The following is a 22,002-nucleotide window of genomic DNA, read 5'->3' on the forward strand; positions in this document are numbered from 1 at the left end:
AAACAAAGATTTGCCTTCATGGAGCTTACATTCTGTTGGGGGAAACCCAATAAGCAACCAACAATGTGTGATAAACTTAGATGGTGATTTGTGTTAAGGGGAAAAAGCGACCCTAAGGGGATGAAAGCGGCAATGTGGATGGGGGTCAGTTTTAGATAAGATCATTTGAAGCCTTCCCTCAAGGAGTGATATGTGAACACAGACCTGAATGAGATAAGGAAACAAATCATACATATATCTGAGAGAAAATCCTTCTGAGCAAGTTCAAAAGTACTGAGGCAGGACCATGTTCAGTGTGTTAGCAGACCAGCAAGGAGGCCTGGGTAGCTGGACCAGGGTGACACAGATGAGGTCAGAGAGGTGGCAGGATGCTAGATCTTGTAGGGCCTCTTATATCACATGAGGACTTTGGGGTTGGTTAGTTGGTTTGTTTTTGAGATGGAGTTTCACTCTTCCAGGCTGCAGTGCAATGGGGCGATCTCAGCTCACTGCAACCTCTGCCTCCTGGGTTCAAGCAATTCTCCTGCCTCAGCCTCCCTAGTAGCTGGGACTACAAGTGCCTGCCACCACACCCAGCTAATTTTTGTATTTTGAGTAGAGACAGGGTTTGCCATGTTGACCAGGCTGCTCTCAAACTCCTAACCTCAGGTAATCCGTCCACCTCCGCCTCTCAAAGTGTTGGGATTAGAGGCATGAGCCACCATGCCCGGCCAACTTTGGGTTTTATTTCAGTGGTCATCCACTGAAGAATATTGGCCAGAAAGGTGACATGATCTGATTTACTTTTTTTTGAGACAGAGTCTCACTCCGTTGCCCAGGCTGGAGTGCAGTGGCATGATCTTGGCTCACCACAATCTCTGCCCCCCCGGGTTCAAGTGATTCTCCTGCCTCAGCCTCCTGAGTAGCTAGGATTACAGGCACCCACAACCACGCCTGGCTAATTTTTCTGTTTTTAGTATAGATGGGGTTTTACCATGTTGGCCAGGCTGGTTTCAAACTCCTGACCTCAGGTGATCCACCTGCCTCAGCCTCCCAAAGTGCTGAGATTACAGGCGTGAGCCACCGCACTCAGCCTGATTTACATTTTTAAAGGATCATCTGGCTGCTGTAAACTGTAGGGGAGCAAGAGTGGAAGTGGGAAGAACAGTCAAGAGGCAGTTGCAGTTGTCTGGGTAAGAGATGATGGTGGCTTGCCTCAGGTAGTAGCAACAAGTAGATGTAGTCAGACTGGGGATGTATTTTGAAGATTCAGCCTACAGGATTTGCTAATGGGGTGGCTGTGAGGTTTGAGAAACAGAAAGAAATAAAAGTTAGCCAAATTGACTGGATAAATGGTGGTGCCATTAACTGAGAAAGGGAGCACTGAGAAAATTGGAATCAAAAGTTCAATTTTGGATGTGTTAAGTTGAATCCTGGTAGACATTCAGCTAAAGACACTGAGTAGGCAGTTGAATATACTAATCCAAGGCTCATATAAACCTTTATAGAAGGTGGAGGAGAAGGGATTTAAATCATAACAACATAACCTAAAATTGAATTTTAGACATCTAAGTCCCTTGGCCTCTTTCCCAGCTCAGGCTTTGGGCCCAAACTCCAACCAGCTTGCCCAGTCCCCACTTTGCTTGTCAAAGGCCTTGACTAATGCTTTGAAATGACAGCTGGTAAGGCCCTGTCAATTTACTTGGGCTTTCCTTTACCCAGTTTTTATCAGGGAGCAGGGGAATCACAAATTTCCCCTTAAAATGTGCAATCTCTTACAAAAGTTATTCCATACATGTTTGCGTGAAGCAGTAGGTGAGAAGGTTTAAGCACGTTTATTAAGTGGTAATGGATTTCCTTTCTTCTCAGACTCACTGTTTTTGTCCTATTCTCCTCATAAAGGACTGGATCCCAGTGCCTCACAATTGTCATGGACAAAGAGCTTGATTTTGAATTATGGTTCAAGAGGAGGGTGGTGTTGACCCCAACCTAGGATATCAGTTTTTCCATCTTCCTCCGTTGTCTCAAAATGGATTCCACATCTCTGTCTTTTTTCTAGAGTAGTTATCTTCAAATTTTTTTGCTCACATACTTCCCAAAAGAATTTTGAGGCCAGGCCTGGTGGTTCGCACCTGTAATCTCAGCACTTTGGGAGACCAAGGCGGGTGGATCGCTTGGGCTCAGGAGTTTGAGACCAGCCTGGACAACATGGAAAAACCCTGTCTCTACAAAAAATACAAGAGTTAGTTGAGTGTGGTGGTGCATGCCCATAGTCCCAGCTACTCAGGAGGCTGAGGTGGGAGGATTGCTTGAACCCAGGAGGTCGAGGTTGCAATGAGTAAGCTATGATCACAGCATTGTACTCCAGCCTGGGTGACAAAGCAAGATCCTGTCTCAAAAACAAAAAGAATTTGAAAAACTATTTCCTTTGCTTATTTTTAGATTGAAGTTACAAATTTGTCTTCTTAAATTCAAATATTTGCAGGAGATTTAATTTCTGCTATGTGATATTGCCATTTTATTTTATTATTATTATTTTTTGAGATGCTGTCTCGCTCTGTACCCAGGCTGGAGTGCAGTGGCATGATCTCGACTTACTGCACCCTCCACCTCCTGGGTTCAAGGAGTTCTCCTGCCTCAGCATCCTGAGTAGCTGGGATTACAGGTGCCCACCACCATGCCCAGCTAATTTTTGTATTTTTGTTTTAGTAGAGATGGGGTTTCATCGTATTGTCCAGGCTGGTCTTGAGCTCCTGACCTCAAGTGATCCACCTGCCTCGACCTCCCAAGGTGCTGGGATTACAGGTGTGAGCCACCATGCCAGGCTGATATTGTCATTTTACAATAAAATTCTTACATTACTCTTCTTTATATATTCAAACAATATACCACAGTGCTACTATATCCATATCCACAAAATAGGGGATTTTGCATATATATTATTAGATTTATACATAAGTATTTCAATATGGGGGGTGCTAATATAAATGGTAGTATGTTTTAATTTCCACTTGTTCATTGCTATTATATAGGAAAGCAAATTACTTTTGTATATTAACCTTGTATCCTGCAACATTGCTATAATTAATTGCTTATTAGTTCCAGGGGTTATTTTGTAGATACTTTTGGATTTTCTATATAGACAATCATGTCATCAACCAACAACAACAGTTTAACTTCATCCTTACTGATCAGCATACCTTTTATTTCATTTTCTTGTCTTGTTGCATAAGCTAGGACTTCCAATACAATGTTGGAAAGGAATAGTGAAGAGGACATCCTTGCCTTGTTCCTGATCTTAGCAACAATAATGCTTCACATTTTTCACCATTAAGTATAATATTTAGCTGTAGGGTTTTTGTGAACATTGTTTAATCAAGTTGAGGACATTCCCCTCTATTTCTAGTTTCCTGAGAGTTTTTATCAGGAACGAATGTTGGATTTTGTGAAATACTTTTTCTTTTTCTTTTTTTTTTTTGAGACAGACTCTCACTCTGCTGCCCAGGCTGGAGTGCAGTGGTGCAATCTCGGCTCACTGCAGCCTCCACCTCCCGGTTCAAGTGATTCTCCTGCCTCAGCTCCCTGAGTACCTGGGATTACAGGTGTGCACCACCACACCCAGCTAATTTTTGTATTTTACTAGAGACAGGGTTTGACCATGTTGGCCTGGCTGGTCTCAAACTCCTGACCTCAGGTGATCTGCCTGCCTCAGCCTCCCAAAGTGCTGGGATTACAGGCATGAGCCACCATGCCCAGCCAATTGAGTTTTTAATGTCGAACCAGACTTGCATGCCTGGAATAAATCACATTTGGTCTTGGTATGTAATTTTTTTTTAACGCATCATTGGGTGTGCTTTGCTAATATTTTGTTGATGATTTTTGCATCTATGTTCGTGAGAGATATTGGCCTGTATTTTTCTTTTTAAATTTTATTATTTATTTATTTATTTTAAATTGACAAATCTATCTGTAGTTTTCTTGTAATGTATTTATCTGGTTTTGGTATTAGGATAATGCTGGCCTCATAGAAGGAGCCGCTTCTATCTTCTGGAAGATGTTTAGAAAATTGGTATAATTTTTTTCTTAAATGTTTGGTAGAATTCACTAGTGGATCCATCCAAGCCTAATACTTTTTGTTTGAGGAGTTTATTATTTATTGATTCTGTTTCTTTAACAGATGCAAGCCTGTTTCAGATTGTCTACTTCTTATGTGAGTTTTAACAGATTGTGTCTTTCAAGAAATTGGTCCATTTCATCTGGGTTATCAAATCTGTGGGAATAGAGTTGTTCATAATATTCATTTATTATTCTTTTAACATCCATGGGATTTGAATTGATCTTTCATTTTCAATATTCATAATTCATGTCTTTTTTTTTCTTAGTTAGCTTTGCTAGAAGCTTATGATTTTATCGATTTTTGCAAAGAAACAGGTTTTGGTTATGTTGATTTTCACTATTGATTTCCTGTTTTCAATTCATTGATTGCTGATATAATTTTTATTATTTTTATTATTTATTTTAATCTGATTGCTTCCAAATTGTGTATAGAATCCTAGAATGAGCCATTTTGTACTGGGTAAATGGAACTGTGGTAAATAGGCCTTTAGAGCCTGGGCAACAGAGTGAGACCCCCATCTCTAAACAAACAAACAAACAAAAAACAAAATCTTAACCTTAACTTTGGCTTTTTCTCTTTCAACACTTTAAGTATTCCACTCCATTATCTTCTTGCTTATGTGATTTCTGAGGAGAAGGTGGATATAATTCTTATTTTTGCTCCTCTATAGGTAAGTGGCTTTTTATCCTCTTACTTCCTTCAAAGTTTTTTCTTCATCTTTAGTTGTCTGCAGCTTGAATATTATATGTGTAGGTGTAGCTTTTTTGTTTGTTTATTTTTGGCATTATTTTGCTTGGTGATTCCTGAGCTTCCTGGATCTGTGGTTTGGTGTCTGGCACTAATTTGGTGAAATTCTCAGGCATTATTGCTTCAAATGTTTCTCTTGTTCCTTTCTGTCTTTCTTCTTCAGGCATTCTCATCATGCCTATATTACATTTTTGTGATTGGATATTCTTTCTCATTTTTTTTCACGTTTTTCTTCTCTTCACTTTCAGCTTTCAAAGTTTCTGTTGACATATCCTCAAGCTCAGAGGTTCTTTTTTCTCCAGCCATGTGCAGTATACTAATCAGTCCATCAAAAGGTTTCTTCATTTCTGTTAGTGGTTTTTTTCTTATCTCTATCATTTCTTTTTTATTATTTCTTATAATTTTCATCTTTCTCTTTAAACTGTCCATCTGTTTTTGCATGTTATCTACTTTTTCCATTAGAGCTCTTAACATATTAATCATAGTTGTTTTAAATTCCCAGTCTGGTAATGCCAACATCCCTGCCATGCCTGTGTCTGGCTCTGATGCTTGCACTATTTGTTCAAGCTGTGTTTTTTTGCCTTTTAGTGTGCCTTCTAATTTTTTTGTTGGAAAAAAATGAGCCATTTTGTACTAGGGAAATGGAACTGTGGTATATAGGCCTTTAGAGCCTGGGCAACAGAGTGAGACCCCATCTCTAAACAAACAAACAAACAAAAAACAAAACCTTAACTGAGCCTGCCTGTAGTCCCAGCTACTTGGGAGGCTCAGGCAGAAGGATCACTTGAGCCCAGGAGTTCGAGTCTACAGTGAGCTATAATTGCACCACTGCGCTCCAGCCTGGGTGACAGAGTGAGACTCCGTCTTGGAAAAAGAAAAAAAAAGATATAGATCTTTAGTAATGTAACAGTGCAGTGTTGCAGGAGGAGAAGTGTTCTGCAGTTCTACTATTAGGTCTCAATCTTTTGGTAAGCCTGTGGGTCTGGACTGTGAACTTCACCAGTGCTTCTCAGCTTGTGTTTTTTCCCCTTAGGTGGGGGCAGAACCACTAGAGGAGACTGAAGTTGGGTATCTCCCTTCTCCTACGGGGAAGCCTAGAGGAAGCTGGAGTTGGTATTTCCTTTCCCCCAGATGGGAAGCTACAGCCTGCTGGAGTTGGGTATTTCCCTTCCCCAAGATAGGTTAGGCTCTGGCAAAATTATTTCTCCTGAGGGTAGACCTTTTTAAAAACAACAGAATGCTTTGGCATACTGCAAATGGTTTATTTCCCCTCCCTTTGCTAGAAGCATGAAGGGATTTTTCTCTGAGATTCACTGTGAGGATCTGGTAGAGCTCTGAGAGACAAAAATCACAAAAGTGTTGAGGGGTCTCCATAATCAATACCCCTGAAATGTGTTTTTTTTTTCTTTGAGACAGGGTCTTGCTCTGTCACCTAGACTGGAGTGCAGTGACATGATCATGGTTCACTGCAGCCTCAACCCTTCTGGGCTCAAGCAATTCTCCTGCCTCAGCCTCCTGAGGAGCTGGGATTACTGGAGTGTACTACCAAACCCACTTAATTTTTAAAGTTTTTGTAGAGACGGAGTCTTGCCATGTTGCCTAGGCTGGTCTTAAACTGTTGAGTTGAAGCAATCCTCCCACCTCAGCCTCCCAAAGTGTTGGGATGACAGGTGTGAGCCACCATGCTTGGCCCCTGGTGGAGTTTTTAAATCCTTGAGTTGTCCACACTGATTCTCTAAAAATTGGGTCAGTTACAGTTTAGGTTTTCCTATTCCTGTTTTCAAACCTCCTGTAGAGGCTTCTGCTCATGTGTTGCCATTTCCAGTAACTTATTACTCTCTGTATTTTCCTGTCTCTCCAATTTTGGAGGCAGCAATCTGCCTAGTGGTCTCATTCCTCTAACAAATCTAAGAAGAGATGTTCAGCTTTTGCTTGGTTTTGTTGTTGTTGCTCAGCTTTTTAACTTGTTTAGATGGAGTAGTATCTTCTAAGCTCCTTACATGCTGGACTGGAAACCAAATTTCTCTCCTTCATTTCTGAAGGACAGTTTTCCTGAATATTATTCTTGCTTGGCAGGTTTTCTTTTAGTGCTCTGAATATATCATCCCACTCCCTTCTGTCCTGTAAGTTTTCTGCTGAGAAATCTGCTGATAATTGTATAAGAGCTCCCTTGTACTTGATGAGTCACTCTTCTCTTACTGCCTTAAGAGTCTCTCTTTGACTTTTGACAGTTTGATTATTATGTGTCTCAGGGTTGGCTTCTTTGGATCATATATTGTATCCCATAAATCCCTTAGGCTTTCTTAATTTTTCTTCATCTTTTTTGTTTCCCCTGACTCAGTAATTTCAAATCATCTGTCTCAAATTTCCCGAGTGTTTCTTCTGCTCACTTAAATCTGTTATAATCCCTTCTAGTGAATTGTTCAATTCAGTTATTGTTTTTTTCAACTCCAGAATTTCCATTTGGTCTTTTTTTAAAATAGATTTTGTCTTTTTTTTTTTTTTTTTTTTTAGAGACAGGGTCTCACTATGTTGCCCAGGCTGGTCTCAGACACCTGGGCTCAAGTAGTCGTCCTGCCTCGGCCTCCCAAAGTGCTGGAATTTCAGGCATGAGTCACTGCACCCAGTCTCTGCATCTTTGTTGGTATTCTGGTTTATATGTATCACTTCCTGGTTTCATTTATCTATCTGATTCTCTTGTAGCCCGCTGAGCCCCTTTAAGATGATTATTTTGAATTCATTGTCAGGTAATTCATAGATCTCTGTTTCTTTAGGGTTGCATGTCTGCGACATATTTGGTCCTCTGATCGGATCATGTTTCCCACTATCATCATATGGCTTGTCATTTTTTGCAGGACTTGGTGGATTTGAAAAATGACCATATCTTCTAGATTTTATGGATTGTCTTCATAAGGGGAAAACCTTTAACATTCAGCTCAACTAACAGTCTGGGGGAGTGGTCGGTCTCAAACCTTTTCTGGAGATATGTATTCTTCGACTTGTGCCTGTAATTTCCCAATTCAAGAGGTTTGCTGATGTCTTTTCAGAAGCTTGTAGTCTCTTGCTCCCTCTGGTGTCTGTCTACAGTACTGAAAGTTCTCAGGGTCTACAACAAACTGTTGATACCTCCTATTCTCGGCAGTTCCCAGGGATTCAGAGTATTTTTACTTTATCAGCACTCAGTGTCAGGCAAGACAGAAACCAGTCCCTCAGGGAGCCCTCTGAAAAGCCTGAATGTTGGATGCACATTCTACTCTTCTGTTTCCCTCGCAAGGTAGAAGCATCAAGTTGAGCATTTACTCCTGAAAGCACCAAGCTGTACTGGCTTTGGGAAAGGGCTATTGTAAGTTAAATGAAAATGGTTTTTCTTACCCATTTTAATATAGCTGTTCTTAACTTTGAGCTTGCCTCAGGTACTAGTTTCTAGAATTCTCATAAAAGTTTTTTGGACCATATATTAAGTCAGTATCTACGGAAGAACAAGGTCTGAGACGTCCTATTATGCTGTATTGCTGATGTTACTCCTCTCAGGAAGATTGGTTTTTGAAAAGAGTACATGCAGAAAGTAAAGATCGGGATTTGGAAATCGATTCCCTTAAAGCTAAATATGTTCACATATTCCTTGGAAATGTTTTTGAACATCCACAGTTATGAATACCCAGTTTGAAGATAACCTTTTTGGAGGATTCAAATTAGTATTCTTCCGGCTGCCTTTGGGATTTTGTTTCCTAAGTCTGCCTTGAATGTGCTCTCAAAATACCTACTTCCTATACTGGGTGTCTTCCACCCCCAAGTTGGGCACCTCATCAGAGGATGTGTCTGGCAGGCTTTGAATGGTATAATGGTTAATTTTATGTGTCGACTTGACTGGGTTAAGGAAGACCCAGAAAGCTAGTAAAACGTTATTTCTGGGTATGTCTTGAGAGTATTCCCAGAGATTAGCATTTGGGTCAGCATACTGAGTAAAAATGATTCACCCACACTAGCGTTAGCAGGTATTATCCAACTCATTGAAGGCCCATCTGAATGGAATAAAAAGGTAGAGGAAGGGAGAATTCTCTCTCTCTCTTGAGCGGGGACATCCATTTCCTTCCCTTGGACATTGGAGCTCCTGATTCTTAGGCCTTCAGACTTCAGGAGTCAGAGCAGCAGCCACCTGGGTCTCAGGCCCCCAGCCTTGGACTGGGAGTTACATCATTGGCTCCCCTGGTTCTCAGGCATTTCAAACTCACACTGAATTTCACTACCATATTTCCTGGTAGTATATCATGTGACTTCTTGTGCAGGCAGTATATCATGGGACTTCTTGGCCTCTACAATCACTTGAATCAATTCTTATATCTGCCCTTAATATCTATGTAAATATCCTATTGGTTCCGGTTTTTTCAAGAACGCTGACGAATGCAGATTTTTATACTGAGAGTGGTTCTAGAGAAACAGAATTTTAAGGATGAGTTTTCTGAACTGGTTTTGGGGCTTATGGAATTGGCTCTTCAATCTCCTTAGATTTCAAGATGCTAAGGACTCTATATCTAGTAGTCTATTGCATGAGCTATTTATAAAGATATGCATTAGATGCTCCTAGTTTACCAAATATAAGAAGTAAGAACCTAAGTAACTCTGTATATGATACTTTCAAACAGTTTTGGAAAACCAAGGAATATAATGCCATTGGTTGGTTGCTCCTAATGTCACTGAACAAAATGGTGAAAGAGGAGGATGAGCTCAGAGATTCAAATTACCAGCTTGAGCTTCACATAAATGGTCTAAGAGCTTCTACATGTGCCCTGAGGGACAGCCTTATCTCCTACAACCTCAGGACTGAAATTGCTACAAATGAAACCGAAGATCTCATCTTGTAATTGGCTGAATTACAATGCAAGTGGAACACCCAGCCTTACAAAGTGCCTACTGTTGAAATGAGGGTACTGATTGGGAAATAATGTCCCATCCAATATGTTAGGATGGGGACTTAGGGGAAGACCCTAATGAAGCTGAGGACATTGAGTCCTAAATTCTGATAAGTCTCCTTTGCCAGTGGAAGAGTTCTTTCCACCCCCAGAAAAAGTTGCCTGCCTACTCTCAGCAGAAGTGGCTTCCCCAACCCCAGCAAAAGTGGCCTCCTCGCTCCCAACAAAAATGGCCTCCCTGACTGCAGTGGTACTGGCTTTTCTACCTCTGCCCAATGGGATTAATCCTAAATTGCCCGAGGGATGGTAGTGGCCTCCACTAAAGCAGTTGCTAAGCAAGATCATGTTGATTTTTCTCAGGACTCATCCTCACCACTCCTCTTTCTTCTACACCCCAAACTAGACTCAAGTCCCAGCAGGCCCCTAAAGTGAGGTATGGCTCATGAGAAGGTATGTTATATTCCAAAAGAATTACTTGAGTTTTCTTCTTATACAAGCATAAATTTAGGGAACATGTGTGGGAATGGATATTAAGAGTATATAATAATGGCAGAAGGAACATAAAGTTGGATGGCCTAATTTATTATTTTTCAATCCTGCTCCTTCTTTACAGGCTTAATTTATTGATGTGGGCCCACTAAGCAGAGATTCTGCATTTAATGTTATCACTTGGGGAAGTTAGAAAGGGCTCTAGTTGTTTGGTTTTTGGCTGAAAAAGGTGGCCCATAATGATGCAAGTTGGAAATGCCCAATCTCTCTGGTTTAATGTAGAGGAAGGGATTCAAAGGCTTGGGGAAATTGGAATGTCACAATGGATTTGTCATTTAAGACCTACTAACAAATATGAAGAGAGTCCAGAAGACATCTTGCACAATACTTTTAGAAATAAATTTATGAGGGTGTAATCCTGGGAGACCAAGGCGGGCAGATCAGTTGAGGTCAGGAGTGTGAGACCAGCCTGGCCAACATGGTGAAATCCCGTCTCTACTAAAAGTACATACACAAAAAATTAGCCAGGTGTGGTGGTGGATGCCTGTAATCCAAGCTACTCAAGAGGCTGAGGCAGGATAATTGGTTGAACCCAGGAGGCAGAGGTTGCAGTGAGCCTAGATCACGCCACTGCACTCCAGCTTGGGCGACAGAGCAAGATTGCATCTCTAAATAAATAAATAAATAAATGAAATTTTTGAAGAGATCTCCAACATCCTTGATCACTCTCTTCTGTAGGCCAGATCTTACAGTGGGAATCACAGCCACTGAACTGGAAAACAAAGGCAGTCAGAGTAATTAGATTATGTGGTGGCAGGGGCCAAGTAGCAGCACTAAACTGCCAAAGGTATGGTGGGCATAGTTACTATAATGGACAGCAGAGTCAAAGCAGCAATAGGAATAGCCTGACTCCTGCAGACTTATGGCGTTAACTAGTTAATCATGGTGTTCCTAGAAGTGATCTGTATAAGCAGAAAGGTTCCAGATCAAGTGAACAATAAGTCTAGCTCAAATCATTTTAAAAAAGAGTCACAACCCCTCAGTGAATTCCCAGACTTGAGCCAGTTTACAGATCCAGAACCCCTTGAATTAAGGGAAATCCAGGTCCCCTGGAGGAAGGATCTTGGTGCACTACCAAAAATTTATACTGTTCGTCTTTCCCTCAGCCTTCCTCAAAGGGACCTGTAGTCTTTAATCACAGTAAGTGCACTGGGGAAAATAAAATCATCAGACCTTTCAGAGACTACTGGACACTGGCTCTGAACTGACCGTGATTCCAGGAGACCCAAAATGTCACTGTGGCGCTCCAATCAGAGTAGGGAATTATGGGGGCCAGGTGATTAATGGAATTTTAGTTCAGGTCCATCTCTCAGTGGGCTCAGGGGGTCCCCAAACCCATCCTGTGGTTATTACCCCAGTTTCAGGATGCATAAGGAACAGATATACTTAGCAGTTAGTAGAACATCCACTTTGGTTCCCTGACAATGATATTATCATGGAAAAGGCCACTAGAAGCCACTAGAACTGCCTCCGCCTAGGAAAACAGTAAAACAAAAGCAATACTGCATTCCTTTCATTGCAGAGTTTAGTGATACCAGATGTAGCGGTGGTGATTCTCACTACATCTGATTCAACTCTCCTAATTGGCCTGTGCAGAAGACAAATGATCTTACAGAATTAGAGTGGATTATCATAAGCTTAACCAACTGGTGACTCCAACTGCACCTGCTATACTAGACATGGTTTCACTGCTTGAACAAATGAACACATCCTCTGGTACCTGGTATGTATCTATTGATCTGGGAAATGCCTTTGCCACCTCTGTCTATAAAGCCTACCAGAAACTGTTTTCTTCCAGCTGGAAGGTCAGAAATATACCTTCGCCACCCTACCTCAGGGGTACATCCACTCGCAGTCCTGCCATAATTTAGTTTTCAGGGATCTTGATCATCTTTTCATTCTACAAGATAGCTCACTCTTCCATTACATAGATGACATTATGCTAATTGGTCCTAGTGAGCAAGAAGTATACTTGAGACTTAGTGGTAAGACATTTGCATGTCAGAGGGTGGGAAATAAATGCTACTAAAATTCAGGAGTCTTTTACGCAGTGGAATTTCTAGAGGGCTAGTGGTGTGAGACATATCCCTTCTAAGGTAAAAAATAAGTTGTAGCATTTGGCCCCTCCTACAACCAAGAAAGAGGCACAATACCTGGTGGGCCTCTTTGGATTTTGGAGGCAACATATTCCCTATTCGGTTGTGTTACTGTGGTCCATTTACAAAGTGACCCAAAAAGTTGCTAGTTTTAAATGAGGCCCAGAACAAAAGAAGACTCTACAATAGGTTGAGCCTGCTGTGCAAGCTGCTCTGCCACTTGGCCCATATGATCCAGCAGATCCTGTGGTGCTTGATGAGTCTATGGCAGATAGGGATGCTGTTGGGAGCCTATTTGGCAGGTGTGCATAGGTGAATCACAGTGCAGGCCTTTGGGATTTTGGAGCAAGGCCTTGACATTATTGGCAGATAACTACAGTCATGAGTCTCACTTAATGACAGGGATATGTTCTGAGACGTGTTGTTAGGCGATTTTGTCATTGTGCAAACATCATACAGTTTACTTACACAAACCTAGATATCATAGCCTACTCTACAACTAGGCTATTGCACCTAGGCTATAAACCTGTACAGTATGTTACTGCACTAAATACTGTAGGCAACTGCAACACAGTGGTAAGTATTCATGTATCTAAACCTAGAAAAGTACAGTACAAAATACAGTATTATGATTTTATGGAACCACAGCAGTATACGTGGCCCATCACTGACTGAAACATTACACAGTGCATGACTGTACTCTTCTTTTGAGAGACAGCTCTTAGCCTGCTACTGTGCCTTAGTAGAAACTAAACACCTACCATAGGCCACAAAGTTACCATGTTACCTGAGCTGCCCATCATGAACGAGGTGTTATCCGACTCACCAAGCCATAAAGTTGTGTGTGCATAGCAGCTCCCCATCATCAAATAGAAGTGTTATGTATGTAATAAGGCCAGAGCAGTCCCTAAAGGCACTAGTGAGTTACATGAATAAGTGGCCTAAATGCCCATGGTCGTTCTTGCTACACTGCTTTCTTTCTCTCTCTCAACCTGTACCTATGGGCTCATGGGGAGTTCCCTATGATCAGCTGACAGAGAAAGAGAAGGCTTGGGCCTGGTTTAAAGATGGTTTTGTACAATACGCAGGCACCACCTGAAAGTAAACAGGTACAGCACTACAGCCCCTCTCTGGGACGTCCTTGAAGGACAGTGCTGAAGGGGAATCTTCCCAGTGTTAGAACGACAGGCAGTGTGCTTGATTCTACACTTTGCTTGGAAGAAGAAATGGCCAGATGTGCGATAATATATTGATTCATGGGCTATAACCAATGGTTTGGCTGGATGGCCAGGGACTGGGAATGAATATGGTTGGAATATTGGTGACAAAGAAATTTGGGGAAGGAGTATGTGGAGAGACTGCTCTGAATAGGCAAAAGACATGAAGATATTTGTGTTCCATATGAATGCTCACCAAAAGATGACCTCTGCAGAGGAAGATTTTAATAACTGAGCGAATAGGGTGATCCATTTTGTGGTTATCAGTCAGCCTCTTTCCCCAGCCACCCATGTCAACACCCAATGGGCTCACGAACAAAGTGGCTATGGTGGCAGGGATGGAGGTTATGTGTAGCTTAGCAGCATGGACCTCCACTCACCAAGGTCAACCTGGCTATAGCCACTTCTGAGTGTTCAATCTGCCAAGAGCAGAGACCAACACTGAGCCCCCGATATAGGACCATTCCCCAGGATGATCAGCCAGCTACCTGGTGGCAGGTTGATTATAATGGACCATTTCCATTATGAAAGGAGCAACATTTTGTCCTTACTGGAATAGACATTTACTCTGGATACAGATTCACCTTCCCTACATGCAATGCTTCTGTCAGCTACCATCCAGGGACTTTCATCTTGCCTTATTCACCATTGTGGCATTCTATGCCACATTGCTTCTATCCAGGAAACTCACCTCACCTCACAGCCAAAGAAGTGTAACAGTGGGCCCATGCTCATGGAATTCATTGGTCTTGTCATGTTCCCCGCAATCCTGAAGTAGCTGGCTTGATAGAATGGTGGAATGGCCTTTTGAAGACTCACTTACAGAGCCAGCTAAGTGGCAATACTTTGCAAGGCAGAGGCAAGGTTCTCCAGAAGGCTGTATGTGCTCTGAATGAATGTCCAACATACAGTACTGTTTCTCCCATAGTCAGGATTTATGGTCCAGGAATCAAGGGGTAGAAATGGGAAGGGCACCACACACTAATTCCCTAGTGATCCGCTAACAAAAATTTTGCTTCCTGTTTCTACAAAGGTATGCTCTGCTGGATCCAGAGGGAGGACTGCTTCCACCAGGAGAGACAATTGAACTAAATTCCATTGAACTAGAAGTTAAGACTGCCATCCAACCACTTTGGGCTCCCCTCATGCCTCTGAGTCAACAGGCCAATAAGGGAGTTATGGTGTTGGCTGGGGACTACCATGACTACCATGGGGAAATCTGACATAAAAGAGGTAAGAAAAAATATGTCTGGAACACAGGAGATCCCTTAGGATGTCTCAGTCTTACTGTGTCCTGTGGTTAAAGTCAATGGAAAACTACAACAACCCATACCAGGCAGGACTATGAATGGCCCAGCCCCTTTAGGAATGAAGGTTTGGCTTACCTCCCCTCCGCCCCCAAACCAACCCTGGCCTCCTAGATTAAGAACCAAGACCAGCTGAGGTTCTTGCTGAAGGCAAAGGGAATACAGAATAGGTAGTTAAAGATGGTAGTTTTAAGTATGAGCTACAACCATGTCATCAGTTACAGAAAAGAAGACTGTTATTGTCGTATTTCATTCCTATTTTTTTTAAATGTGTGTATGTATACATATATTAAACAAATATCTTTGTTTTCTTTCCTTTGTTACCCCTTATCATGTAATGTAAGATATATTGACTTTATACTAGTATTATAAGTACTAGTATTGTTAATACTTAAAATACATCTTAGTATTTTAAGTATGGGATATCAGAAGACTACACATCACTCACAGACTACTTCGTCTTCTGGAAAAGGGATTACTGCATTTTTTGTTGCATGCAGGATGGTTGTATCATGTTAAGTGGAATTATGACCTTGTTATTGTCATTATTTGGATACTAACTATGGTTTAAGGAGATACATATGGATGCCAAGTTCCCAAGGAGCAGACTTGTAATGGTTAATTTTATATGTCAACTTGACTGGGTTAAGGGATGCCCAGACAGCTGGTCAAACATTATTTCTGGGTGAGTCTATGCTGGTGTTCCCAGAGGAGATTAGCATTTGCATCAGCAGAATGAGTAAAAAAGATCCACTGACACTAGTGTGAGCAGTTATCATGTAATCCATTAAGGGTCCACCTGAGTAAAACCAAAAGGCAACCGGGCACAGTGGCTCACGCCTGTAATCCTAGAGCCTTGGGAAGCCAAGGTGGGCAGATCACGAGGTCAGGAGTTTGAGACCAGCTTGGCCAACATGGTGAAACCCTGTCTCTACTAAAAATACAAAAAATTAGCTAGGCATGGTGGCAGGTGCCAGTAATCTCAGCTACTCAGGAGGCTGAGGCAGGGGAATCGCTTGAGCCTGGGAGGTGGAAATTGCAGTGAGCCGAAACTGCGTCACTGCGCTCCAGCCTGGGCAACAGAGTGAGACTCTGTCTCAAAAAAAAAAAAAAAGACAGAGGAAGAAAGAGTTTTCTCTCTCCCTTCTTGAGCTATGACACCCATCTTCTTTTGCCCTTGAACATCAGAGCTCCTGATTCTCAGGCCTTCACACTTCAGGACTTATACTAGCAGTTCCCTGCACCACCCCTGACCCACTTCCGGTTCTCAGGCCTTCAGCCTTGGACTGCTAGTTACCCTCATTCTCAGGCCTTTGAATTTGGACTGAATCACACCACATACTTTTCTAGTTCTTTAGCTTGCAGAAAGCATAATGTGGGACTTCTTGGCCTCTGCAATCATGTGAGCCAATTTCCATAATGAACCTCTCTTAGGGTTTTCAAGAGAAACAGAACAAATAGATTATATATTTGTTCTGTTTCTCTTGAAAACCCTAATAGAAGTGGTGAGAAATGGACAACTGTCCTCAGCCCAGATATAACAACATCAGGGTTTGTGTTTGTCCAGGAGGGTAGGCTACTACCTCTTCACTCCCAGAAGAAGTCCCCCTCCACCTTTATCTCAGACTCACATACACTGAGAAAGGAGTGTCACAGTGTCTATCTTCCCTTATTAGCTCCTGCCTCCAGGGAGGTAGGAGGGAAAGGGAACATGAGCTGTTCTTTCCTGGGGTCTGCATGGCTCCTCTTCCAGCTCTGCTCCTATTTTCCCATACTTTCATTTAAAAAGATTTTTTAAATTCTACTTATTTTCTTTTCTTTTTCTTTTTAAAAAAAAATTGTATCTTTGTTGACAGTACAACATGAACATAATTTCCACATTTTTAAAAAATCCACATAACTCTTTTAATAAATAAAGCATATTCAGGGCTTAGATTTTAAATCACATGTACAGGTGAGAGAAAACTTCTGGGCCTAAACAGGTAACAGTGAAGCAACAACTGCTGGAAGGAGTGGTGTGCCACATATGCCTTAAGCCTCAACAGTGGGAACTGCAGGGCCGAGAATACCAAACACATCACCTCTAGGCCAGACGGAGAGCAGAGACCCAGGAAGCCCATGCAGCCACCATCTGCCCCCTCCCCTAGTGCTGCAGAACCAAACGGATGCTGTGTTACTTTCAGATGAACTGGAGGTGGGTCCTGATCATATTACATGAAGCTTTCCACCATTGTGAACAATTAGGCAAGGTGTTAGTGACAGAGGGGCATCACTGATAAATACAGAGCAATATTGGGGCAGTAAAGAGGAAGCTACAGAAACATTCGTGTTTCTTCAAATATCAGAATCTTCCACATCACAGCAGGAGAGCCGAGAACGAGCTCTACCTCCTGAAGGCTTAGTCCTAAAACTTCCTATTGGCATTTGCACCAAACAAGGCTCCCCGGACTTCTGGCATCATCTGCTGGGCTATGAGATCCAGCCGGCTTTCTGGGGTGTTGGAAACCTTTATTTTATGATCCCCATTATAGATCTCAACTCCACCAGCTATGTCCTCTGGCAGGTAGGACTCCTGGTCAATTTGGACATCAACATTGTTTTTGGTGGCAATTTTGTACATAGGGATTGCCTTTTGCACCACAGCCTTTACCAGAGGGAAGTCTTGTTTCCCGCAACGAACAATCATTTGGTGCTCCAGCAACTGGTACAAACCCTGGAGAACCAGTCCATCTAGCAGCACTTGGTACCTGGGTGTATCTTTCACCACCTTGCTGAGTCTCTGTTTTGCTTCATTTAGTAGGTCTGTGATAAGGTCATCTCTCGCTCTGAGGATTTTGAGCCTTGCTTGATTCATCAAATTGGACATCTGAATTTCCTTCTGCTGCTCAATCTGTTTCTCTTTCTTCTCATAGTATTCCATAATCTTTAGTCTTTGGGTTTACACAAGTCGACCTTTCTCTATGTCGAACTCTTCTTCTGCCTTTGCATCTATTTCTTCTGCTTTCTAATTGGCTTCTTGTTCAATGAAAGCCATCATATGCTTTACCTGCTTTTGCGTGTCAGCATCCCTGAGAGCCATGGCAAGAGCAATGCTGGCTGGAGAGCAGCAGGCTGGAGTTTAGGTTTGAATGGGGAAGGTGGAAGGATTAGGCAGAGGAAACTCTTGCGCAGATCTTTACTTTATCAATTTCCTTTACTTTATCAATTTCCACACTTTCTAAGCAAGCCTTGGCTTCAAAATGACTACAGTCAGGTTTTCCAAATGAGTGCAATGTTTTATAGATGTCTTTCCTCTGCACAGCCAAAGTAAAAAGTATGAGCAATTCTACTAAACTGAGTCTGAAGCCCAGACAGCCCTCACAGCCTCCCTCTGGAACCGGGCAGTAATGCTTCCATCTCAGCAGTCATGCTGTCTTTGGGAAAATGCACTATTTCACTGGGTGCCTGGCAGCATGGGTCTCTGCTTTATCCCAGTCTGCCCCTATGTCTGTGCTTTGGTGGGTATCTCAATCTCTATTTTTAGCTAGGTTCCTCACATTGTTAACAGAGCAATGGGTGTAACCCTGAATCAAGACCGGGGCCTATCCTGGGAGTCTTCTTACCTGCTCATTCCCATGCCCCAGGCTCCGGGTGTCAAGAATTTGACAGGGATGCTCAATAAATGAAAAATAAGAACCTTAAACCCAACCAACATCATACATGGCAACCCAAACCTTCTCCAGGACTCAGTCTATTACCAAAGCTCTATGCAATCCATAATAACCTAGATGTAGGCCAAAACCAAATCACAGTAACTAATACCCTTCATCCAGTCTCTTCCTCTAGACTAGTTACTCTTTGTTTTTTGTTTTTAAAACAGGGTCTTGCTCTGCCACTCAGGCTGGAATGCATGGCACAATCATGGCTCACTACAGCCTCAGCCTCCCAGGCTCAAGAAATCCTCCCACCTCAGCCTCCCAAGTAGCTGGGACTACAGGTGCAAGTCACCACACCTGGCTTAGACTGGTTGCTCTTTGAAGGCCACTGGAACACTGTCCCCAAGACAGATCAGCCTAACACAAAGAAAGTTATCAATAAGCGTTTAGTGAATTTGACTTTTCCTCCTTACACTACAGAGCCACCACCTACAATTCCCTAAAAACACTTTTCCAACATTTCTTCTCTTACGTAACAAACCCAGTCTCCTGTAATCTAAGTTTTTTTTCATTCAGACAAGCATTTACGTAGGTCACTGAAGAAAAACAATATAGATATCCCTTGCCTTCGCCATGCAGTCACAGGAGAAATAAATGACACTCAATTAAGTTATAGTGTAGTATCATGATTCTTGGCCAAAAGAAAGAGTAAATGTCAGCAGTAAATATGAATGATATAGTGAGGTACTACAAAGAACTTTAAAGTAAAAGAGGTAAGGTTGCCCCCTATAGTGGGCATCTATTTTGGCTGCCTGCCATCCAATCACCCTTTTCAAGGAAGGTCGCTCCTTCCCTACTCTCAGTCCATATGTTTATGTAATAGTTAACTCCACCCCAAACTCCAAGGGTCAACTTCTGACCCCAGGCATGACCATTAAAGCATCACCTTCCCCTGGTCACAGTGATCAGTTCCAGAATGGACCCATGACCTACTCATATCAGCGAGATGAAATGATTCTTTTGTGAGAACAATTAGAAGAGAGGCAGTCCATGTTTTAGCTGTACTTTAGCCCAGAGGGATAGCTCCAGCCGTCTTGTAGCACAAAGGGAAAGAAAGCCTCTCTCTGAATGGAGCCAACACAGTCCGTAGCTACCATATCTGACACTACCATGTCTGAAGTCAAACTTTTCAGCTCCATGAGCCAAAAAATGCTCTTTTCTTAAGCTGAAATTGACTGCTTAGCTATAAAATCAATCTATAATACATGTAATCAGACCTTGGTAAAGTTACTTCAAAACATTTTACTTAATTGTTCCCAAGTCACCTGGCTCTTTAGGGAGTTGGTCAGTCAAGGAAGCCATATGTTAAGTAGGGACACAGGTTTTAGAGCCAGACATTCATGGAGCTGACTCTGGCTTCTTAACCTTTCTGAGTGTTAGTTTCTTCATCTGTTAAATGTAGATAACAATAGTGTCATGCAATTTTTTTTTTCATATCTGAGGGCAGATTCTGTGAGCACAAAAAGACTACTTACAGCAGCTTAGGTTTTAAATTAATATTTAATTATTAATTTAAAACTCAATACCTAGGTTTATTTAAGTCTTAAAATTCAGTTCATAAGTATACTATTCTATCTGTAAGTCTATTATATATAATCTATTATATAGATTTACAGATAGAATAGTATACTTATAAACTGAGCTTATATAAAATAATAATTAAGTTTAAGGGGATCTTTTATCATTGTTCAAGTAACTCAGGTAGAACTATCTAAACTCTTTTAAACAGTCTCACTTATAAGCTTATGCAACATGATTATATTAGAATTTTAAACTGAATTTGTAAATTTCATATATTCTTTTTTCATTTTATACCTGTCATATGCCTAACCAGTCAAGTTCCATCACTGAGGAGGCAGGACTAGATTGCAACTCTGACTCTGATGGACAGAGCAGCATGTGGAGGCTCGCATGGTGAATTTTAGCTCCAGAATGACTGCAGGAATAAGTCAGGAATCCTGTGAGGACCCACAGACCCTCTGAAGGAAGTGAACTGCTCCTGCAGGACCTCGGAGACACCCCAAATACTGTGAGTGCCCAAACTGCGGAAGTGGGAAAGGGAGATCCTCTGCCCCTGAACACATGCCACCACTAGGGAAACTGAAGATCTAGTTTTTGGGAGAAGATTTCGACCTTACTTGGAGCTGAGTCAATTTAGAGAGCCGAGTGAAATACAGGGGTAGAAGAAGCAGTGGGAAAGGCCCTGGGAGCTCGCTGAGTCCCCAAGCAGGCCATTCCTGCCTGGCATCAGAGGACTTGTTTGAGAGGGTGGCCAGAGGTGCAGGAAAAATGCCACAGAGAGAAGTCTCCAGATGCACTTTGTAACAATTTGAAGCATTTAAGAAGCCTCCTGACCAGAACTTGGGGGAGGGTGTGAATCCTGCTTGCAGACTTCACGGGTTGGGGAAGAACTCAAGCCCTTTTCTTTCAAACCTGGGAGGCAGGTAGCCTGGGGCAAGTCCCCAGCCCTGCTTACCCATTGCCTGGAAACAGACTCGGTGCCATTAGCGGGGCATAGTGGGAGTGAGACTGGCCCTTTGGATTGTGTGGGAGCTGGATGAGGCTTGTGACTGCCAGCTTTCCCCCACTTCCCGGACAACCTGTGTGACTCAGCAGAGGCAGCCATAATCCTTCTAGGAACATAGCTCCATTGACCTGGGAACCTCACTTCCATCCCCCACAGAAGCCACAGCAAAACCCACCCAAGGAGAGTCTGAGCTCAGATATCCCTAGCCCTGCCCGCACTGATGGTCCTTCCCTACCCACCCTGGTAGCTGAAGACAAAGGACATATACTCTTGAGAGTTCTAGGGCCCCACCCACCACCAGTTCCTCTTCATACTACCACAGTTGATGCTCTCTAGAAAGCACCACCTCCCAGCAGAAGGCCAGCCAGCACAAAAATAGAGCATTAAGCCACAAAAGCTAAGAACCCTCATAGAGTCCATTTCACCACCCTGCCACCTCCACTGGAACAGGAGCTGATATCCACAGCTGAGAGACCCAAAGGTGGTTCACATCACAGGACTCTGTGAAGATAACCCCCAGTATTACCACAGAGCCTGGTAGACTTGCTGGATGACTAGACCCGGAAGAGAGATGACAATCACTACAGCTCGGCTCTCAGGAAGCCACATCCATACAGAAGGGGGGAAAGTACTACATCAAAGGAACACCCCATTGGACAAAAGAATCTGAACAACTGCCTCTAGCCCTAGACCTTCCCTTTGACAGAGCCTACCCAAATGAGAAGGAACCATAAAAGCAACCCTGTAATATGACAAAACAAGACTCTTAAACACCCCCCAGAAGTCACAGTAGCTCACCAGCAACGAATCCAAACCAAAAAGAAATCCTTGATTTACCTGAAAAAGAATTCAGGAGGT

At 42.4% G+C, this 22,002-nt stretch overlaps 1 protein-coding gene and 1 long non-coding RNA gene across 2 annotated transcripts in view; one reads left to right on the forward strand and one right to left on the reverse strand.

Annotated features, from left to right (window-relative positions):
- LOC117092753 overlaps positions 1 to 22,002 on the forward strand; it is a 36,716-nt gene that overhangs the window by 2,846 nt on the left and 11,868 nt on the right. Inside the window, exon 2 of the long non-coding RNA XR_004440899.1 lies at positions 14,649 to 14,848. This is a non-coding gene — a long non-coding RNA (uncharacterized LOC117092753). The remainder of the gene's footprint in view (positions 1 to 14,648; positions 14,849 to 22,002) is intronic.
- On the reverse strand, positions 16,803 to 18,803 carry LOC117092750 (V-type proton ATPase subunit E 1-like). Its single transcript, XM_033226828.1, has one exon. It carries the CDS (start codon positions 17,840 to 17,842, stop codon positions 17,327 to 17,329), a length of 516 nt encoding a protein of 171 aa, XP_033082719.1. The 5' UTR covers positions 17,843 to 18,803; the 3' UTR covers positions 16,803 to 17,326.

The sequence above is a fragment of the Trachypithecus francoisi genome, unplaced genomic scaffold (genome assembly GCF_009764315.1).
Source record: "Trachypithecus francoisi isolate TF-2019V2 unplaced genomic scaffold, Tfra_2.0 Lachesis_group12, whole genome shotgun sequence".
Classification (NCBI taxonomy): Eukaryota; Metazoa; Chordata; class Mammalia; order Primates; family Cercopithecidae; genus Trachypithecus; species Trachypithecus francoisi.

What these genes read in the sequence shown, in the direction of transcription:
- LOC117092750 (XM_033226828.1), bottom strand. Translation starts at nt 17,842, where the DNA reads ATGGAATACTATGAGAAGAAAGAGAAACAGATTGAGCAGCAGAAGGAA.